At 38.6% G+C, this 22,594-nt stretch overlaps 1 protein-coding gene across 1 annotated transcript in view; it reads right to left on the bottom strand.

Moving 5' to 3' along the window:
- LOC121879322 (TELO2-interacting protein 1 homolog) overlaps positions 1-15,181 on the bottom strand; it is a 32,608-nt gene extending 17,427 nt beyond the window's left edge. The window contains exons 1-5 of the mRNA XM_042385930.1: positions 15,044-15,181; positions 11,833-11,972; positions 4,949-5,126; positions 4,432-4,606; positions 675-875 (exon numbers count right to left, since the gene is read on the bottom strand). Coding sequence (XP_042241864.1) covers positions 675-875; positions 4,432-4,606; positions 4,949-5,126; positions 11,833-11,950 — 672 coding nt within the window. The 5' untranslated portion in view covers positions 11,951-11,972; positions 15,044-15,181. The remainder of the gene's footprint in view (positions 1-674; positions 876-4,431; positions 4,607-4,948; positions 5,127-11,832; positions 11,973-15,043) is intronic.
- Between the last annotated feature and the right edge of the window lie 7,413 nt (positions 15,182-22,594).

The raw sequence follows: 22,594 nt of genomic DNA on the forward strand, positions 1-22,594 counted from the left end.
TATTTCAATTAATCCCATATGTTCTGTTGTTCACTTTACACGTTTCCCGCTTTACGCGGGCCTCCGTAGGTTCAATTGACCACGTAAAGCAAGGTTTCACTGTATGTCAGGAAGGTCTCCTCTACATATCCTCAAAGTTTCAGTTTATTATTCTAAATGTCTAGGTTCTTGTTCAAAATGAGCTAATTGCACTGGACTTAATATTTAAGGAAAGTTATCCAACGTGTCACTGGGCAAATCAACCTCCCCCCCCCCCCAGTACTGCACCACCCATCTGTCATACAGAGAATGGAGTCACTTGGTCAACTCTCACACTTTGTTTTTATGTTGCAGATGACAATTCCTTGTGTGAGAGCATACTACAGTTCATAGTTCAATACTCTTGTACTAATTTGTTTTTAATCTGATATGCTGCAACCTGTGTTGTGAAGTTATTTTACTGGTAGCACATTGATGTCAGTTTAAATTAGAATATAGCAAGCAACTTCCAACCCAAACAGGGCAAATCTATACATTAGGTTCTCCTTTCAATACTGGCCCCACAAAAAGTAATTTATTACCATTCTAAACTGATTCTAATGGTAACATCAAATATCCCCAAAGTTCAGAAAATGCAAGGTCTACACTGAACATAGCATAAAGACTAAATATCACTACAGGACAAATTACTACACCTCTTCCTCTGGTTCTGGGAGCACAAACTTGTTGTCTTTTGACGGCAGTTCTCTTTTCTTTCCTTTTTCCTGATCTTGACCAAACAGTTGTTTTCGAAGCTGGCTGACAGCCTCACTTTCCCCCAACCTTGGTGTGTGCTCCTCCAAAAACTTGTCTCTCATCACCAACATGACAAAGTAGCTCCAGGCATCAATAGCAACCTGTCGTATTACATAAAAAGAAATGTACAGAAAAGGAGTTACAAACAAAACATTTTACATGGTATAATTTTCATTCAACTTGTTTATATATCTCGTGCTTCATTCCTTCAAAGATCTCTAGATAAGAGGTTATCCATGACACAAACAATATCCTATCTAAACATAGTACTGTATCTATATTATTCCATTTCTCACTCCCTAATAATATATTTCCCTTCTCTACTTGTCCACTTTCCACTTCAAGAATATTGGTTATCTTCCCATCATTCTCGCTCATTGTACCTCACTCCAGCACACTCTCTCTGAACTCCTATCATCCATTATCCTTTAAACATGTCCAACCCACATCTCTGACTCCAGATCAATATCTGGGCTTTCTTAGCCACCCTACATTTCCTATACGAGTACACATCTAAATTTGCATAATGCCTGGATACTTGCTACAGGTTGACAATCCCTTATCCGAAATCCTTGGGGCCAGAGGCATTTCGGATTTCGGAATTTTTCGGTTTTCAGAATGGTTAGGGTTTTTTTTTTTATATATATATATATATGTAAGCCCACCCGGGCATAGATCACTGACCCACATCGGGGCCTGGGGGGGGACAGGGCAAAAATATTATTATTATAATAATAATAATTCTGTACGTAATAATAATTCATAGGTCTAGGTCGCATTTCTCACTTTTGATCTTTTTTTCATTCTTGTATTTCTTTATTATTATTATTATTATTTTATTACAGTATTATTGTTATTATTATTATTAATTTTATTATTGTATATTATTATTACTATTATTATTATTGTTATCATTACAGATATTACTTTATTTTGGTGTATAGTACAGTATTTTAATAAAAAATTTTATGTACTCTGAATTATTATTATTATAATTATTATTACTTTTACATTTTCGCCCACCAGGCCCCGATGTGAGTCAGTGATTTATGCCCGGGTGGGCTAATCCTTGTTTAAAAAAAAAGCCCCACAAAAAACTTTCGGTTTTTAGAGCTTTTCGGTTTTCGGAATTTCGGATAAAGGGTTGTCAACCTGTAATACCAACCAACGCATCCCTTAAGTGCCTCAACTCCATAATTCACTTCTGCAGGTCAGTCTTGGGATGCTTTTACTAAATCTGTATAATTGGTTCCACATTTTCTTTTCAAAATTCTCGTGAAGAATCTTACCACCGTTTCTGAATCCTGTACCTTACTCTGAATACAAAATTGTGTTATAGCAAAATGATTTCTGTCTCCTACAGAGATACATATACAGTAGGACCTCATATATCCAAAATTCTAATAAACAAACACTGCCACACTCCAGAAAAATCAGGACTCTTCTCCTTCATGTAATACTTCATACACCATTTGAAAGCAGTGCTGTATTTCAGGAGCAGCCACTCAAAACAGTGGCACTCTGGTCAACAGACAATAGCTCACACATATATAATAGCAACAAGTTCACAAGGTAGCACATAGATACATTCATTGTTTGTTTCCTAACAACTTTCTGAAAATTACACTAGCTAACCCTAAGTGTTCTTCTATACCTGTTATGGATGCTGGTGGCTGTGTTTGTATTAGCAGCAGTAAAAGATTACTACAGTACTTGCCTACACTGATGGTCTGTAGCATCAATGTACAGTACTGTGCACAGGGTTCTTACGTTTTAAATAAAATAATTTATATCACATTATTTAAATCATCTAAATCATAGTGAAAAATAAAAATTGGATTAAAATTTATATTTTACCAATAACTTGAATTTATGGGTTTTTTCTAGATATTCTTTGTGGTAGTATACGTTATACCAATACTATACATTATTTGTTTCACATATACGTCATCTGTATCATACACTGTTTTATATTAAGTCTGTGTGTATCCGAATATGATGCATTAACAGTGTTAAAAACATCTAATACTCAAGTAAAAATAACTATAATAAGTAATAAAAGTGCCCTACAAGTGTTAAGTTTCTACCACCTCAAAATACATCAATCACCTCTCACACAATTGCTCGCTCTGCCATTGTTATATCTAAGTAACCACAGAATTTGCAGAAAAGTCATCTCAATGTGCTAATGTGTCTTACGAATAAAATATATAAATAAACAAAAAGGGCTGCAGAAGACTGTATTTGGAGAAACTTATGCCTATTGCTGTGGTATTGGATTATGTCCAGAGAGAAAATGCCCTAATATGTGGTGTTGTAGAAATCTGGTTAAAATTGCTGATATCAAAGATCATTTGACAGATAGGAAGGATATGGAGAATTCTGAAAAGAGGATCAGTGTAGCATTGACACCTGCCCATTTTCTAGCTAATGTCTGAAGCCTGAGCAAAGAGGCATTGCAGCAAAGTATATGTGTGAGTGTCTGCCAGATTTTCTTCCCATATCAATGTCTTTCTGCGGAAGACATACAGCGTTTAAAGATCTTTATATTGGTAAAGATGTTGTTCAATCTCTCACTTTTTGCTTGGTGGCAGCATTTTCCCCATGATTTACCAAACAATGTAATGAATGTTCGTAGATAATTATTTACAGCTGTTGCATCATCAGCAGGGGAAAAGAAAAGGCTTCAAAACTTGTCACTATACATAAACATTTCAACAAAATTTTCAAATTAAACACAGTTGTTTTAGTTAAACAAAGTGAGAATGGTACTAAGTATTGTATTCTGCTTAATTATGAGAGTAAGAGAAAATTATCATCCAATCTATTATCCCAAAATCAATACATACAATTCTTAATATCTTTCAAATTTTGTTTCTCATTCAAATGATACAAAAGAAAAGAAAATTTTATATGCACAATAAATCACTTCCATGGAATATTAATGTTTATAAGGCATATTCTTTGTTCATCTTACACACAAGTTCATTATTTATTCATACAAATTTGGTTCCAGACAATTTTGATTAGATTTTCTTCAAGCTCCCATGTCTTTGATTAACTGATATATCAATACCGTCGGCTGTAATCAAGTGTTATAATTTATCAGTTTTATCCCAAGTTACATGGATACCTCTGTCTTAAAAATATATACCCTGTACCAAAATTTTCTTTCATTTAACTATCAATAAGCCTTAGATGGAGACAATATCATAATGTCATATACTGTACCAGTAAATGATGAAAAAAAAATTAAATAAAGAAGTGATTTAAATAAAATAAATTCTTTGACTTAACTTAATCCAGAAGACACTTAAGGTGCTTGCATCACATTTTTGTAATCTTCACATTAGACCAGCTCCTATACATAAAGACAGCACTAATATACCAGCTGATCAAAGGTGAGACCTGTGTGAGCCTATGCTGCCATGTCATTGTATATGCACAATGCAACCTAATCAGGCCATAGGCTCCATCAACCTTTAGTTACCAGTTCCACAGCACCCCTATGGGATGACAGGATACAAGTACTACAGTAGTTCAATCCCTGTAAACAGATTCAAGAATTTACATAAAAGAATGAAAGCTGTAGTTTATTCTGCATTCCACTGCTTTGTAATACTGTAGTTAATTTCTATTGATATTATTAATACTTACTGCAGTAACCTTGTGACCCTGCTTTTCATCAGCAGTAGCAACCTTAGTTAAAGCCAAGACAATGCCAGGTAGGAAATTGGCAAAAGTATAACTTAGGAGGTTCTGATCTTGGCTGCTGAGTGTGTGAAATGTCTTCTGCTGGCCCAGAGCTGACAAAGTTTCCATAGCTTGTATTCTGGCAAAACAGAGAAAAACTAATTTCAGTGAGAAAACATATTGTGTGGCATAAATGATCAGTATTTAATATCTGAGTGATTTAGTGACACTGTGCATCATCTAGGTTTCAAAGATCATCATCCAGAAGACTAAAAAATAACTAAATAGATTTAAAGGAAAATTATTCACATTATGCTCCATTCTGTCTTCCTAAGCCAACGAGCGTCAAATTTTGTTAGGAACACCTTTACGAAAATTAGATTCACAACTTAGACAATTTAAATATTACATTAATTCTTAACAAACCTTTACACAGTGCTTTATAACAATAAGATACTGAACTGTAAGTGGGATGACTTACTTCAAACTGCGATTCTTTTCCTCTTGTGCAAGTTTGAGAGTGATGTAGACAGCATGACCAAGCTGTGGCCTGAAGGTGTCTCCATACACCTTTTGTCTGACAGAATCTCCACTGTTTTGGATGAGTAGAGACACTGCTGCCAAGGAGGTCTTCTTACACTCTTCACTTATACTGTCCACTACACAAAGAGAAACATTCAAAGCTATAACATTAAAATTTAACTCTATACAGACTTGGGCCATAATTAACCAGTAACACCAAACCCACATGACAGAACCCACCTTGTTATGGTTTAATGAAAAAGCAAAAGATGAGGTATGTTGGGTCTAGTTTATCCAGATTCATTATTTTTGAAGTTTGCTTTAACACATGTTTATAGTACAGTAGCAAATCCATTTTAGAGTGGGTACGCTAGTAGTGGAGCCAATGCTATTTGTAAAGTACCCAAAACAATTACAATCGACAAGAACTACAGTACTAATTTAGGTAGCACATTATGAATTAAGTGGCATTTGTAAAAATGAAAACTCCGTTAGAGAAATGAGGAAGAGGAACACCGCACTTCCATTATGTACATCACAGTATGTATATGCCAGATAAAATACTTGCTAGTCACACCAATGGTGTAGATAAACGAATTAAATGGAACTTGCATAGAACATGGGCGGCATGATATTGATTATGGTGTGCTTTGACCAGGACTGAAAGGAGATGTTGGATTGGATTTCTCTGTTGCACTATCCACAAACACATTGGTAAAACCTGTAGGTTAGTGTCCACAAAAATATTCATTGCAGTTACTTAATCAGAGGCATTTATATGTTAAAATAACAGCCTAAATACATCCCACAATATTGAATTAGTTTTTTATTCCTCTTATGGATGTCAGCATGGGTCCCCAAAATACGATGAAGAGATGGGGCTTTATTCCTGATGCTTCATTACAAGACTTTTTCAAAAGAATGAACTCACAATTAGGAGTACAATAAAGCCTCCGATAACGACGGTTCTACTAACGAAGATTCATATCTAAGACCCTGGTTAATTTAGGACCCAATTCAATTTACGCCATTACTTTCTTCGTATTTACAACAAAATAAAACAAATATATTACATTTTCGTATAATAACTAAATCGATATTAAAAAAAAAAAACACCCCTAGCACACAGGAAAAGGAGAAAAACTTTCTCAGGTTCCTTACAGCATTTTTGCATCCCTATTCAACATGAGCAAGAGAGCAAGTGATGGTAGTGTTGTTTCAAAAGCTAATAGAAAGTGTATAATCTTAGCCGAGAAACAAGAAGTGTTAAAACGATATGAAAAAGGTGAAAGGTCTGTGGATATTATATGGAGCAAGCAATGACCATATTTTCTCAAGTGGATCCATTAACAGAACAAAGCATTAAAATTTAAATAAATGCAAATGACCTCTACATAAAGATGTATAATGCGAAAAGAAAGCAGCTGTGCAAGGTTCTTTCGACAGCTTTATTATTCAAAGGCCTAAACCATCAACTTCAGCTACACCATCAAATTCAGCATCCTAAGCAGCTTCAACAACAACTTCAGGTTCAGTAACAGTTTCAGCAACAGCTTTATGGAAAGCTACAGCTTCAGCCAGAGTTGAACCTGATGACTTCATCATCTGAGTAAAAACTCGCACATCATCATTGGCTGTCCTTATGTTTTAGACTTTACCACTTTTGGTGATTAGAATTTTTGTTTTACATTCGCAAGTATTATTTAAAACATATATGAACAGTAAATAAGTGTTGCTTTCATATTCATATGTAGAGAAATGACGATATGTTTTCACATGTACGCACTTACTGTTCATATGTTGGCGTTCCCAATCGTCTCGCTTTATTTCTTTACCATTAGTGGTTAGCTACTTCTAGTGTACCATTTATTAACATTAAATAACATTACTTAAAACATACATACAGGTATTCAATTTTTTTTACATTAAGTTCACTACAGCTACAACCAGGGTCTCATTTTCTTCAGTTTCTTATGTAAAACCATCGTCACTCACTAAAACAATGCCGTCTTGTCTCCTCGTGTTAGTTTTAATATTCTACGTATTATTAATGAATTGCATAGTTCATTTCACATACCGGTACATAAACATTAATTCAATCAAATACATACTCAGTAATAAGGTAGTATGTAGCAGGCAGCTATCAAACAGGGAGGTACTACCGCCTGGGAAGATATTGAAAGCATAATGTGTTGTCTAATGGTAGACCCTGCTGCCATATGGCATCACGAATATTGTGACCAAGTCCCAGGTTGCTGATCTGTCTTTCTGCCTCATTTACACACAATTATCATTATTAGTGTCATTATTATTATTATTATTATTATTATTATTATTTTATTTTACTTTTAATTATACATTTTATTTACTATGAATTACTATTATTATTAAATTTTCGCCCCTCAGGCCCCGATGTGGGTCAGTGACCTGTGCCCGGGTGGGCTAATCCCCATAAAAAAAAAATTTAAAATAAATAAATAAATAAATAAATAAACAATAACATAAATAAAACAGACATATTTTTTACATTAATTTTACTACAACAACAACCAGGTCTTATTTTCTTCAGTTTCAGGTGGATAACTGACATTATGGGCGTAAACACTGACAAAATGCCGTCTCTTATCCTCGTGTGTTTTAATATTCTATGTATTACTAATGAATTGTATTGTTCATTTTGCATATGTAAAGATTAATTCAATCAAATACATATTCAGTAATAAACAATAATGAATCTTTTGTACATACAGTCGACCCTTCACATACGTGGGTTTAGCATACACGGATTCGCATTTGGTTACTTTGGGCTTGCTATGATGACGCAAGAGATCTGCCCTGGCAACTTTACCGACACTCACAGCTGGTGGTGCGTTGGTGCGTTGTTTCCATTGTTTACTGGTAGTTACTGGTAAATATTTTTCAACCTAACGAAACTATTACCCGTTTAGAGGTCGACCCCCAATTTTTTGCCAAATAATTTGGTCTTAAAAACTCGAACTACACACAGGTATATACGGTAAATAAGGACATGGGGGGCCAGGGGTTTTCTGGGGGGGAGGGGGGGGGGCGGCAATAGTACACAGATTTTTAACATTCACGGGTATCTCTGTTACCTAACCCCCGCGTATGTTAAGGGCCGACTGTATTCTTAAAAAGAGAAATGACGCGATATCCTTAAATGCGCACGTACTGTATATGTTGGCGTTCCCAATCCATCTCACTTTTCTTTCTTTTTTTACCATTAGTGGTTAGCTACTTCTATTGTTCCATTTATAAACATTAAATAATATTACTTAAAACAAATATATTAATTTTTTTACATTAATTTACTACAGCTATAACCAGGGTTTTATTTTCTTCATTTTCTCGTGAAGAACTATCGTCCCGGACTCCCGGCTGTAAACACTAACGAAAACAATGGCATCCCATCTCCTCTTGTGTGACCACATTATTATTCATTTATATTGTACTGTATAAGGTGTATTCAGAAACATTATTTAAAGAATATAGTTTGCAATTTTCATTAATTGTACTGTTTTGGGGAGAAAGAGGGTAAAAAGTCACACAAAAGATATGGAAAGGTCACACTTGGAAACGCATTTCATTATTATTGTTTTATTTTAATGGTAATTAATGATTCACGATCAGATGATTCACCTCACACTGCAATATTGGAGGACACATTACCGTCGTTATTCGAGGCTTTACTGTACTGTTATTTATACAAAAAAGTTAGGTCTGTAGTAGTGGGCAGAGCTATATCACGTCCCTCCAATGGTCAGTTGATGTCAATGGTGATTCTCTTCTCTGCCAATTATGTGCCGCTATCTGAGCTGCGGTGAGCGACCAGGTCACCCAGCCTGCTTTAGCGTTGATGTTGGGTTGTAGTGTGGCGTTGATGTTGGGTTGTAGTGTGATGTAGGCTGCTTCCAAAGCTTTTCTGGTTCTTTTATTCATGAGCAAGACCTGGACAACATCCCATCTGGGCAGATGTCCCGTTGTGTCTACGTGATTGACAATGGCACTGGCCATTCTGTGTTGTCTAAAGTCCTCTCGGTAATTTTAGTCTCGTCTGTAAACCTCTGCCTGTCTCTCCATAGTGTGACCCATCACAGGAGCCACAGGGTACACTGTATACAACACTATCAGTGTTGGTCTGCTCTCTTCTTCTTATTCTGATTACAAGTATGTCTCCAATCTTGGTTCCTAATGTGATAGCTGTCTTGAAGGTGGAATGCTGAAGGCACTGTAGTAACATAGGTGGAGTCTGGTATCACTGTGTATCTGTGCTTTGGGTTATGTCCTTCTTGTGTTGTGTTAAGTCCTCTGTTGATGATGAGTCTGCTTTTTTCTATAGTTGTATCAGTAGTCCTCTTGGGTATCCCAGCTTTGTGAAAGCTTCCATTTGGCCACAATGAACAATGTTCATTGGTCCCAAGAACATGTCAGGTAAGGAAAAGGTTCACATCCTTGCTTTGTTGGATGAAAAAGTTCCTCTGGGGGAAATTCAAAAGAAGTACAGTATAGCAACTTTTTTTTAATGGGATTTGCTCACCAGGGCACAGGTCAGTGACCCACATCAGGGCTTGGGGGCAAAAATATAATGCAGTAATATTTCTGTTAGCCGGAATCCCTCAAACCCGGAACTCTCCGATGGCCGGAATTGAAATTTTCTCGGAAAATCGTTGCCAAAGCCGTAATTTTCCGGAAAATTACGGCTTTGGGAACGATTTTCCAAGGGGCACATTTTCCGGAAAATTCTGAGAACATTTTCCCAATACCCAGAAAATTCCAAGGGTGGGGGAGTTTTTTTCCGGGTTTGAGAAATGAAAATCAGGAGCATTTTCTGGAAATCCCAAGAAAATTTTTCCGTTACCCAGAAAATTCCGGGGATGGGGGATATTTTTCTGGGTTCGAGAGATTATGTAATGGGCAATTTCTGGAACTTCCGAGAAAATTTTTCCGTTACCCAGAAAATTCCGGGGATGCAAGATTTTTTTCGGCTTTGAGAGAGACGTCTCATTACCTGGAAATCTCTCATTCCTGGAAGTGCACAGCACCAATTGTTCCGGCTAACGGAGATATCACTATAATAATAATAATAATAATAATAATAATAATAATAATAATAATAATACAGTGAACCCTCGAAGATCCCAACTAAATGGGGGGACCACCTGTCCGGAAAAGTCGATTGTCCAAATCTTACGGCAAATGTACGAAATGTATAAAAACGATAAATAATTATTTAAAAAACACCAAAAATACAGTACCTGTACATATTATCCTCACCATTGGGGTTAGTTATACTGACTTTTTCCTTTGAAAAAGACATAAATTTGAGCAACATTACTGTACTCATTTGTACAGGTCACTGGCCCACATCGGGGCCTGGGGGGCAAAAATGTAATACCTGTAGTAGTAGTAGTAGTAGTAGTAGTAGTAGTAGTAGTAATAATAATAATAATAATAATAATAATAATAATAATAATAATAATAATAATAATAATAATAATAATAATAATAATAATATTAATAGTAAAGAACCATAAAGAAACATACAAAATTTTATAAAAGATCAATAATGAAAAACATTACAGGTGCTCCTCTACTTACGAACGAATTACGTTCCTGAGGCTTGTTTGTAAGTCCAATGGTTTATAAGTCCAACTTTACTCTTGTAGATACCAAACATATTGTAAAAAATTAAAAGATTGTGGATATTTAGTACAGCTATACCCTTAATACAGCCTTAAAACCTGGCTCACTCTTCTCCTCTTAGGTAAGGTTTGTTCTATCTGGAATTTTCTTTAAAATAATCCAGTCTCATCCACATTAAACACCTGTTCTGGCAGGTAACCCCCCTCAGTGATGATGTTTGTATCTCTGAAAGTTTGTAAGTTGAATGTTCTTAAGTAGAGGAGTACCTGTATATGTACAGTATGTTGTGTTGTCAATGGTAAGAGAAACAATTGATACCCTGCAATTGTGTGTAAATGAGACAAAAAGTCAGATCAGCAACCTGGGACTTGGTCAAAATTTTTGTGATGCCATATGGCAGTAGTACCTCCCTATTTGGTAGCTGCCTACTACCTGCTGCCTGAGATGGTGGCCGGTATAATGAAAAAGTAAGTAAATTAAAAGGGAGGCTGGAAATGGTTTTGTTTGAGAGATGTATAAAGTTTGCCTCGTGGTTATTTGTGCCTCACTGAGTTATGAAAAAGGAACTCAACTTCTATGTTCAATGCAGTCACAATTTTTGGGATACTTGAGTAAGTCTGGGCATTATAACATTATGATAAACTTTTGTGGAGGGTAGTGTTATCATCAAACCAATGCATTTTGTTAAAGAGAATGGATCTATCATTCATATGGAATATGAAGAGAGTAGGGATAAGAAAGGAGCCTTGAGGAACTCTAGCAATGATGAGAATGTAGTCTAATTGTAAACTATCCACAAGTGTAGATATCTGGGGGATGGAGAGAAAAGAGGAGATTCTAGATTAAATCAGGGAGTTCAAAAGATGGAAGTTTGACAATGTAAATTTGATGTCAGAGCTTGTCAAAACTTTGTCATGCGCGCAGTCAAGGTTATGAGTAAGAAGAGTGACAGAATTCTGAAACGAGTGACTGACTGAGTTAATGACGGAATACTGAAGTGGCACAGCAATGTTAAGCTAATGTATACAAGGAGCGACTATTATATTAATGTATTTGAGTGAAGAGTAAAATTGTGTACATATAAGGCAAAACAGTTGGTTAATGGACAAAGTGATGAAAAAGTGTTTGAATGTTTTGCTCGATAAGATCTGAAATAAGAAAACAGCACTTTTAAATCATTACCTTTTTGGGGATTTGCTTTATCAGTGAGAATATGAAAGAGTTGTGTGAAAAGTTCTTGGAAGAATGTAAACTCCTCGACAATGGAGCGGCCAAGAACAACGTGCACAACTCCAACCATTTCTTCTTGTAGTGCCCAGGAACTGAAGCAAAAATACAAAAGATGTCATACATACAATACTGTTATACGTTTAAGATTTTAGTTGAGAGATTTCTTCTCCCTAAATATCTTTTAGTCCAGCTACAGTATCACAGAGAATGAACACAACAACTACAGAGTTAAGAAGGATTCAAGGAAAGAAGAAGTTTGAATTACATTTTAGTTCACTGGAAGCTGTGTAGTAGTACCATAATGATTTAATTCTCTACAAGACGTTTCCAATAAGATATCCTTAAACAAAATATTTTGGTATGATATAATGATGGGAATTCCATTCTTTTATATATAAAATTTAAGAAATGTTGATACAGTCAATAAAATCAGTTCTAATTTAGTTAGACACACCATTTTTTTACCCAAATAAACCTGAATACTTTATCTAAATGTTTGGTTAAATAAATATAGGTATATTAAAAAACATAAGATCTATACGATATGGGTGTGAAAGGAGCTGTGTGTTACAGCAAAAACAAATGGTATTTTCATGATTCACAGGACAATTTCCAGGAGCTGTATTTATTTACACAAACACCACTGTACACATACAATATTGTTCATACTGTAAACAAAATAATGTACTACTATACTGTATATACTGCACTCACCGGCAGACACTGTTCACTTCGCTGACTGTAATACTTAACTGTCGTCAAGTCTTGACACTTGTGATGGAGGTTGGGTGGGAGATGTTGGGTCATGTTACTAACCTGACCTGATGCAATATCAGGTCACCCATTGTATGGGTGGGGATTAGTGGGTCTTATGACCTGAAGATGTCTCTTGAATGAAGATGAAAGGTAAGGTAAGGTGCTCCAGTGTTTCCTACATACTGAATGTACAGTATAGTCTTCATAATTGTAATCACTTTTTACGTCCTTAACACTGATTTAACACTGTATTCTTGGCTGATTTTGTTCTGGTACAATAATGTACAGCACTGCACAGCACAAATTATACACAAAAACTTACTATAATGATAAGAACATCTGTGGAAAAGAAAGGAACAAAATAGAACAACTCCTTCTGGTGCTAGTGCTGTTCTCGGAAAATACCCTTACTATCATGTGGAAAAAATTTACAAAATCGAACAACACGTTCTAATGTTAGCCATCTACTCCAAGATTTCTTGTTTTTCTTTATGAACCTATAATAAATTTATAGCTTCCTGTGCATGACCTTTACAGAATCTTAATCCTAATTTTTGAATAGCTAGCAGGTTAACCCAGACCCTCCCTCCTTTACTGTTACCTTACCCAGATGAATGTTACTGTAGCTGATCTTATTACTAATTCAACTGATTGCATGATCTTAAAATTCTTAAAAACCTAGGAATAGCAAAGCAACAAAAAACATACCAACCACCCGAAGGGCTAGTGAAATGATAAATTAAAATGCATTGGATATTTTGCCATGACCAGCTAAATTCCTATTACCGTGAGTCCGTTCTGATTGGCTAATCGTCCATTACCGGTGAACAACGCGAGAACGATATGCAACTGTGATGTAGTTTGAAAAATGGCGTTCGGTTAGGAACCAGGACAGTACACTGACGACCAGGTGTTCAACATGGATGAATCCGGTCTGTTTTGGAAAAAGCTACCTTCCAAGACCTTCGTTGTCAAGTCTGCCAGCAAGTGTCGGGGCAGGAAGTTGCAGAAGGAGCGCATCACAGTCCTGTTCATCACCAAGGCCTCCGGTACCTGTAAGTTCAAGTTATCGGTGATCCACACAGCCCGCAAGCCGCACGCCTACAAGAACATGGACATAACCAAGCTAAATGTCCACTGGCTAACCGCACGTAAGGTGTGGATGTTCACTGCTCTGTCCCTCTCCTGGTTTGACGACTGTTTTGATCCCGACGTCAAGAAATTCTGCGAGCAACAGAATGTTCCATTCAACATTTCGTTGCTCCTTGACAACGCACCAGGACACTCGCCCCTACTGTTGGATCGTCACCCCAACGTAAAAATGGTCTTCCTTCCTCCCAACACTACGTCGTCTCTGGAGCCGTACATCAAGATGTATCACGACAACATCAACACTAGCCATCAGCGTAACATCACGGACTTCTTCGCCCGCAACCCACCACAGCCAGCCCAAGCCAGTGACAGTGACGCTATGGACTTTGAGGGATTTGTCAAGGAGGCCCTGACAACTGTGATGGATAGTGATGGCGATTCACCTGAGGGATAGTAATCTGCCCTCTGCCTCGGAACCAGCCCCCATCAACGTATGCCGACCCATCTCTTCTACTAACGCAAGTGTTAAACCTAACCTAACCTTGATTTTTTCTAACCTAACGTAAGTGTTAAACCTTGATTTTTTCTAACCTAACCTAACGTAAGTGTAAAACCTTGATTTTTCTTTTACCTGGTACAGTATATTATTCTCTTATTGATATTTCTCTTCTATATTATGTGTGTGTGCATACTATCATAACGTTAAGACACTATTTTTACTACAACGTACATATTGTGTAGCAAAAAGTGGAGTTTGGGGGTCGGCCCAGTCTCTATTTCAATTAATCCCATATGTTCTGTTATTTCATTTTCGCGTTTCTCGTTTTAAGCAGGCCTCCCCGGGTTCAATTGACCGCGTAAATGCAGACCCAACTGTATAGTGGATATTTTGCCATGATTGGTCTAAGTTCCTACTGAACTATTTTACCATAAATGCGCTCCGATTGACCAAGTACTTTATGTTTATAATATAACAGGGAGTCTGCCCCCTGGGCTAAGAAGTTAGGTAAGGTTAGGTAGCTTTTTTGGTTAGTTAGGTCAGGTTCTATTAGGTTCTAGTAAATGTCGCCTCTTTTATAATGATAAGTTCCATGCATAACAGAAAAATGGTTAGGTGTGCTTATAGCTGCACAACGATCAACTCACAGGGAAATAAATGCCAAATGGCGCCAGTCACGGTCAAATACAGTTCTCGTGTTGTTCTCCAGTAAAGGACGATTAGCCTATCAGAGTGTACTCACGGTAAAATAGCATTAGTAGGAACTTAGCCGGTCATGGCAAAATATCCACTGCCTAAATTAATAAATATAATTACCATTTTTTTCCGCTTTTGAGCAGGATGATCACAGGAAATAGTAGATATTCCTTTAAATGATTGATGCAGCTGGTCCATCCATCACCTGCAGCCCTCTCCACCTCCTGCCTCACCACCCTCTCCACCTCCTGCCCCACCGCCCTCTCCACCTCCTGCCTCACCACCCTCTCCACCTCTTGCCTCAGAGCCCTCACACTCTCCACACTGCCTTCTCTCGCCACTCCCACACTGGCTGGTTGTAACAAGGCAAATGCTTCTTGAGGCTCCATTACTGTTCATGTCACTGTCTTTTATTAAAACTGTAAGCAATTAAGGATAACATACAACATCCAGCGTGAGTTTGTTGTCCTACTCACTGTTTGTCTACACTACTGACTCCCACAGCTGATTCCCCATTCAGATCTCAGAGTTGATGTGGCGCAAAATACAAAACACCTTTTACTCACAACCCTCTGGCAGGTTATTCCAAGACTTCATAATTCTCACTCAGAAAAAGTTCGCCATCAATATTTTTTGGACTTAGGGCTTCTTCAACCTTGAACTGTGACCCTTGTGGGGCGGGCGTCTGAGTAGTGCCCTCTGAGATGTTTATACACCTCCATTAGGGGTAAAGGTGTACAAGAGGGTGACCACCACAAGGAATTGTCCGAATTGGTTGAATTTTTTCAACACACTTATATCATGATACTAAACACAAAAATGGAAAAGACAATGCATAGAACCTATTAGAACCGTCCCTCGTAACGATCTTCAAGGGTGAAGTGCTTCCCCATCTGGAGTACTGTCACCCCGTCTGGTCCCCGAGATATGCTAGGGACTGTCAGTTGGTTGAAAATGTTCAAAGGAGGGCCACCAGACTGGTGCCTGCACTTCGGCATCTCAGCTACCCTGAGAGATTGGAGCGCCTGAACTTGCCTAGCTTATACTACAGACGGGCAAGGGGGGACCTAGTTGAGGTGTATAAGCATCTCAGGGGGCACTACTCAGTTGAGTGTCCTTACTTGGAGCTGGCGGACGCTCGCCCCACAAGGGGTCACAGCTCAAGATTGGTCCAGAAAACCGTGAGGGCAAACTTTTTCGGCGTGAGGGTTGTAAACTCTTAGAACAATCTACCAGAGAGTGTTGTGACGGCACCGAGTGTGAGCTCTTTCAAGAGAAGACTTGACTAACACTGGAGCGGGTTCAGGTACATTCAGGAGCTGGTGCATGCCCAGTATTTGCCAACAGTGCGTGACAGAGACGTGACCGATCGTCCAAGCGGCTAGCGAGCCGCATTCAAAGCTACTGCCCCACGCCAGCCTTCCCACCGCTCTGAACACATCCTTCCTGCACTACTCAACGCCGAGTATGTCTTCGTCAGGCGCGATGCTCCTCAACGCCCCTACGACTGACCCTTCCCGGTTTTTGCACTGTCAGCGAAGTTCCTGACGATCAATCGCAATGGCAGACACGACACCGTCAGCATTAATCGAGTGAAGCCGGCCACCTTACTCGATGGTGCCCAGCCCAGCATTATCCCCAACAAACCACGCCTGCACCAGTCTGCCCATAGTTGCCACTTGCAGCACCACCTTGTCCACAACAGTTCTGTGTGTCCTTTCATTCTCAGCTACCTACTCCTCCTGAAGAGGATCATGCAGACATCCCACCCAGCGCCCCCAAGGACTGTGCAACTGCCGGGAGAAAGGCACGACATTCCTTGCCTCTTCAACCTTCTCTTATCAACAACTCTCCACCTCCCTTTGCTTCTCCCACAGATTTTGTCACTAGACGGAGTCGTCACCCATAGCGGCCGAGTGGTTCACACCCCCGCCCGTTATGTCTCACATGTGGAATACAACCCTGCTGACAACAAGTTTCCTGCCGCGAGTTCCTCAGACTAAGCCTCGCTTTCGGACTGCGCAGTGATTGGCCGCCATCAGCAGCGCCGCTCACTTCCGGCAGACTCTATAAATACCCCCAGCCTCGCCGTGAAGGGGATTCTACTCAATGCTCTCAAACAGACAAGACCTCCTCTCAACAAGCTCCTCACCACACAGCAACTCCCTTGCACTGCATTGTACACACACACACACACACACACACACATATATATATATATATATATATATATAACGCAATTGTGAGTTTCCCTTCTCACCTCCATCCTACATAGTCTACTTTACAGACGTTTCCTAAATGATGGTGAACGCTTCCACGTATTCCTCCTCGCCATTACTGATGAATATCAACCTCTATATTTAGTGTAGTTGTTTAACACATAAATTAACGCGATAATGCACAGAACCTGACCTAACAAACCCATAGGTTGGGTATGTTAGGTCAGGTTCTGTTAGGTTCTATGCATTGTCGTTTCTATTTTTTGTGTTTAATATGATTTACGTGTATAGAAAAAATTTCAACCAATTTGGACAATTCCTGCTGGTGGTCACTGGTCACCCTCTTTTACACCTTTACCTCAATTAGGTTACCCTACCCCGTCTGTAGTATAAGCTAGGCAGTTGCATGCACTTCAATCTCTCTGGGTGGCTGAGGTGCCGAAATGCAGATACCAATCTGGTGGCCCTCATTTAGACATTTTCAATCAACTGACAGTCCCTAGCATGTCTTGGGGACCAGACGGGATGACAGTGTCATGGTCACAATGGCACGGCTGGTCTGTTTGAAACCTGATGATTCATATTATGCTCCACGCCCTCAAAACATATGGATAACTGGTGAGTTAGCCTTATAAAAAAACGCGTTTTCTCTAGTTTCGGTGCCGTCCATTTTCTCTGACTTCCTGAACCCAACCTCTTATAAAGTAAATTTGAATGTGAGAAAGAACACCATTGTTTTGAGTCAACTCAAATATGTTTAATTACAGTTAAAACATTCAAGATCCTTTGTGAGGGATGTTGAAAGCTTCAACTGTCTTTATTGTTAGTAACACTTGTCAAGTAAGTGAGTGTCGAGTCTGCCAGTACGAATGGCATCCCGTGATATTGTCGTTGGGGATAGCCATGAGTTTCCAATTGCTACTAAAGTTAGATTAATTTGATTCCCAAACCTCAGAGAATCTGATATTGTAGTCTGATTATTGTCAGTTGTCTATTTAAGAAAGTCATTAATCTCCTGAAAAGAATATGTCACACTCTTATCTCCAAGCACTCATCGTATACCCATAGTGGGTCCTCTGTATCTGAGGAGAGTGAAGCATCACCTGTGAGTATTCTTCGGGATAACGAAGCTTCTCACAGTATTGTGGTTAAAGGTTCGGTCCCATTTGTGGATGAAACTTATACTGGTGAGAAAGTGGTATCCGGGGAGTTGGTGGATCCATAGTTGTTCTATTATGTCGTATCTTAAAACAGATCTTATTTCCCAGCCAGTGATTGTGGGAGTGCAGGATTCAATACCTGTTGATGGTATGTCGTGTCTGCTAAGTAATGATATTGCAGGTGGTCTTCTTGTTCTAAATCATGTTTTGTTCGTACTAGCTCAACAGCGGTAGTGAAGAAAGTTTCCATATTTGTTTCCATCATGTGCTGTCACATGTAGTCAGTCTAAAAATATTGAGAAAGTTGATGATTTAGATTCCGGAACGACTGATCTTGGGTTAGATGGGTTATTGTCTAGCCAGTCTGAAGTAGCTAACACAGATGTGTATCGCTGTGTCTGAGATAATGTTGGGGATGTGAAGACGGTTGATGTATTCATGGTAGGTCAGAGTGAGAGTACTCGGTTGAATGACTTAGGTAATCTTCCACTTATTCAATAAATGTTAATTAAAGCTCAAAATTCAGACCGTACCTTGACAACCTTGTTTGCCAGAGCCGTCAATGAATCTGACAGTAGGGATAATTCATTGTTGTTATGTGAAATCTGGCTTACCTGTGCGTATGTTTCGTCCTCCAGAGGTTCCAGCTAATGAGACCCAGAATGAGATCCACCAGATTATTATAGTAGCCTCTTGCTATAGGCAGCATGTGTTAAGTTTAGCTCATGACTTCATAGGAGGACATCTTACAGTGAAAAAACTTTAGATAAGATTATACAGTACTTGTTTTGGCCAGGAATCTCAGGTGACATATTAAAGTACTGTGAGTCTTATCATATTTGCCAGGCGGCTGTTAATACAAACCAGATAATTAAGCCTGCCTGCTGATGCCTATTCCTATAGTTGATGAGCTCCTTGCGAAGATTCTCATAGACTCTGTTGGTCCCCTCCCAAAAACAAAGAGTGGGAATCAATTGTTATTAATTTTGTGTACCACAACTAGATATCCTGAAGCTATACCTCTTCGACAAATTACCTCGAGAACTATAATTCCCTTTTTATCCATTTTTTTTTCACAGTCTATTCTGCCACGCAGTGTTCACTCAGATCAAGGTAGTAAGTTTACCCCCAATGGGAACTACTCGGCTCTTATCCTCAGCCTACCACCCATATTCGAGGTGCGCACGGGTCTTTTCATCAGACGCTAAGAGCATGATGACTAAGTATTGTATGGAGACTACCAAAGACTGGGATGAAGGTATTCCATGTGTCATATGCTATCAGGTGTATAAACAGGAAAGTTTGAGTTATTCTCTATGAGTTGTTGTTTGGCCTAGACATTCGAGGCTCCTTGAAATTGCTCTGTGAAAGTAAGTTAGGCAAGGATAATAATGTACAGTACCTTCGAATGAGTTTGTAATACGAATGAAAAATAAAGTTAAGCAAGTACAGGATTTAGCTAAGGTTAATTTGTGTAAAGCTCAGGATAAGATGGAAGTTCAGTAGGACAAGGGTTCTGTTGAAAGATATTTTAAGCCAAGAGATAGTGCTTTTGTTTTTACCAATGAGAAAGTCTCCACTCCAAGCTAAATATCAAGAACCATTTGCAGTTTTAAGAAGAGTGCTGCAATTTATGTAATTGCTACACCAGGATGCAGGAAGGATAATGACTATTACTTGTTAATTAGTTAAATATTTTAATGTTTTGTGTGATCTAAACGTTAAGACTTCTCATTTACCCCGAGTTCAAAAGTTCAAAAGAATATTTGCTGATGTGCCTCAGCCCAGTCCAGTGGTATCCCATGATGTGGTACATGTGGTATTGGTGGAGAACGCAGTCCCTGTGAAGCAAATTCTGTATCGGGTGTCACCTACCAAATGCAGGATCCTTAAAGAGGAGGTCAACCTTTTGATGCAACACAACTTGGTAAAGCCGAGCATTAGTGATGGGCATCCCCGTGCGTGATGGTTCCGAAGCCTGATGTGAGTATGTGGATGTGTACATACTACAGACACGTTAATGCCCCAACCAGAACAGACTCCTTTCCACTGCCGAGAGTGGAAGATATCATTCATGCTGTCAGTGATGCCTGCTAAGTAACCAAGCTAGTTCTTCTTAAAAGTTATTACCAAGTTCCCTTGACTAATCGAGCTAAACAGATATCAGTATTTGTATCTCCTGATGGATTATACCAGTACACTACCATGCCCTTTGGGATGAGGAATGCCCGGCCTCCTTCCAGAGAACGATGTCTGTGGTCATCTCCGACTTGGAGGGGATGAGAGCTTACTTAGACGACTTAGGTGGTTTCTCTTCATATTGCACCGATCACATAGTATCTTTGAGCACCTTTCCAGAGAAAACAAGAAGCTCACCTCGCAGTGAAATTTGTGAAAAGTGAGTTTTCCTTGGTTATGAAATGGTTGGGGGGATATTGGCTCCTGTTAAAGGAAATGTGAATACTATTTTACGTCTGCCTGTGCCCACGAATCAAAGAGCAGCTCAACAATTTCTCAGAATGGCTGGCTATTACAAAAGGTTTTGCCCCAACTTTGCCAAAGTAGTGAGCTCTAGATCTAGTCAGCCCAAGAAAGGATTTGTTTGAATGGATAATCTTCAAGACGTTTTTGACAAGATGCAATCCGTATTGATAACCAAACCAGTGTTAAAGGAGTCCTGACTTTGAAAAACAGCTTATATTGCAAGTAGATGCAAGATAATAGCACCTGGTGCTACAGACAGGTGAAGATAACGTGTTACAATTGTCCAGCGTGTTACTTGTCTGCCAAATTCAAGCCTCATCAAAGAAATTGATCCACAATTGAAAAGGAGGCTGTTGCTCTACTTATGGCTTTAAAAAGAATTGATATATATTTGGGAAATGCAAACCAGAAATTTATTTTATAATGTGACAGTAATCCTCTTGAAATTGTAACATGAATGCGGAATAAAAACCAGAGGCTAACCAGGTGGTGCTTGGCCTTACACCCATATAATCTGGAAATCAGACATATCAAAGGGAAAAACAATATAATTTCAGATGCATTGTCCCGAGCACTTAATTGACATCCTATTTTGTTGGTTTTAAAAACATGATTATTTTTGTCTTAGAGGCAGGTGTGATGCAAGACTGGTTTATTTAAGCTCAAACCGGAGTTCAACTTTGTGAAATTTGATTTACTTTTTTTTTCTGCTCATTAATGTTTTATGCTCAATTAGTTTATAATCAATATATTTCATGTTTTATTTTGGGTGCTTTGATTATTTTGTACTGCATTTTATGTATTGTGTAATATAATTTACGTATTGTGTAAAATATGTTGGAACATGGAGGTGCGGTGGTTCCCTCTGGAACCAATAAATCGGTGATAGGCTAGCCGTGTAGACCTCAGATATCAGGAGATTTGTGAGTTTGTAGTACTGTTTATTGCTTCTTCACCATAATACACTTTTCGTGAAGTGTCTGATACATTTTGTTTATGATTATAGATAATGTTTACATGGCATGATCATTGGAAACTTATTATGAGCAATTTGAGTTTATACCTGTGTAAATAATTAATATTAAATTTGTTTAAGTATCTTGTTTTTTTAATAACATATAATTTTAGATTTGGATTTATATCAATTAAATATTTGAGACATTTAAAGTGTCTGATTTTCTTACAATTGTGACTTTTGAACCTATGGCAGACCAGTGAACTTCCCACTGTTCTATATATTATCATCCATTCTCTTCCCCTGTCTCCTCCCCCTCCGGTTGGTTATGCGAAAGGGAGGCCGTTTGGGGGGACTGACTGCACTCATCCCCTCCACCTCCCTCATTATCAAGACCTGACTGACCTACTCAGATTGCCAATAAAGTTGTTAAACTGAAAATTAACCGCCCCTTCTCTCCCCCTCCCTTCCCAACCCCTCCTATATACTTCATTGGTGTTTAAATAAAGAAAATAATAAAATTAAAGTCAGAGAAAACTTTTTATTACATCCTCCTCCTCCTTAACACCTTCCTTCCATCCCTCTTCTATCTCTTTTCCCTGTGTATTTTTCTAACTCATCCTCTCTTCCTCTTCCCCCCTACACCTTGTGGCAAGGAGGAGGAGGGGGGATAGGGAAAGAAGAAGGAGAAGGGGGAGGGGGATAAGGAAGGGAGAAGGAGAGGGATAAGGAAGGGAGAAGGGGAAGAGGGAGGGGGAGAAGGAAGGGAGGGGGAGGGAGGAGGAGGAGAGGAGTAAAGGGTAAGCCTTGCCACAGGGACTCGACAGGGAGAAAGGTGTCACCTGTAACCCTA

The sequence above is a fragment of the Homarus americanus genome, unplaced genomic scaffold (assembly GCF_018991925.1).
Source record: "Homarus americanus isolate GMGI-L3 unplaced genomic scaffold, GMGI_Hamer_2.0 scaffold15169, whole genome shotgun sequence".
Classification (NCBI taxonomy): domain Eukaryota; kingdom Metazoa; phylum Arthropoda; class Malacostraca; order Decapoda; family Nephropidae; genus Homarus; species Homarus americanus.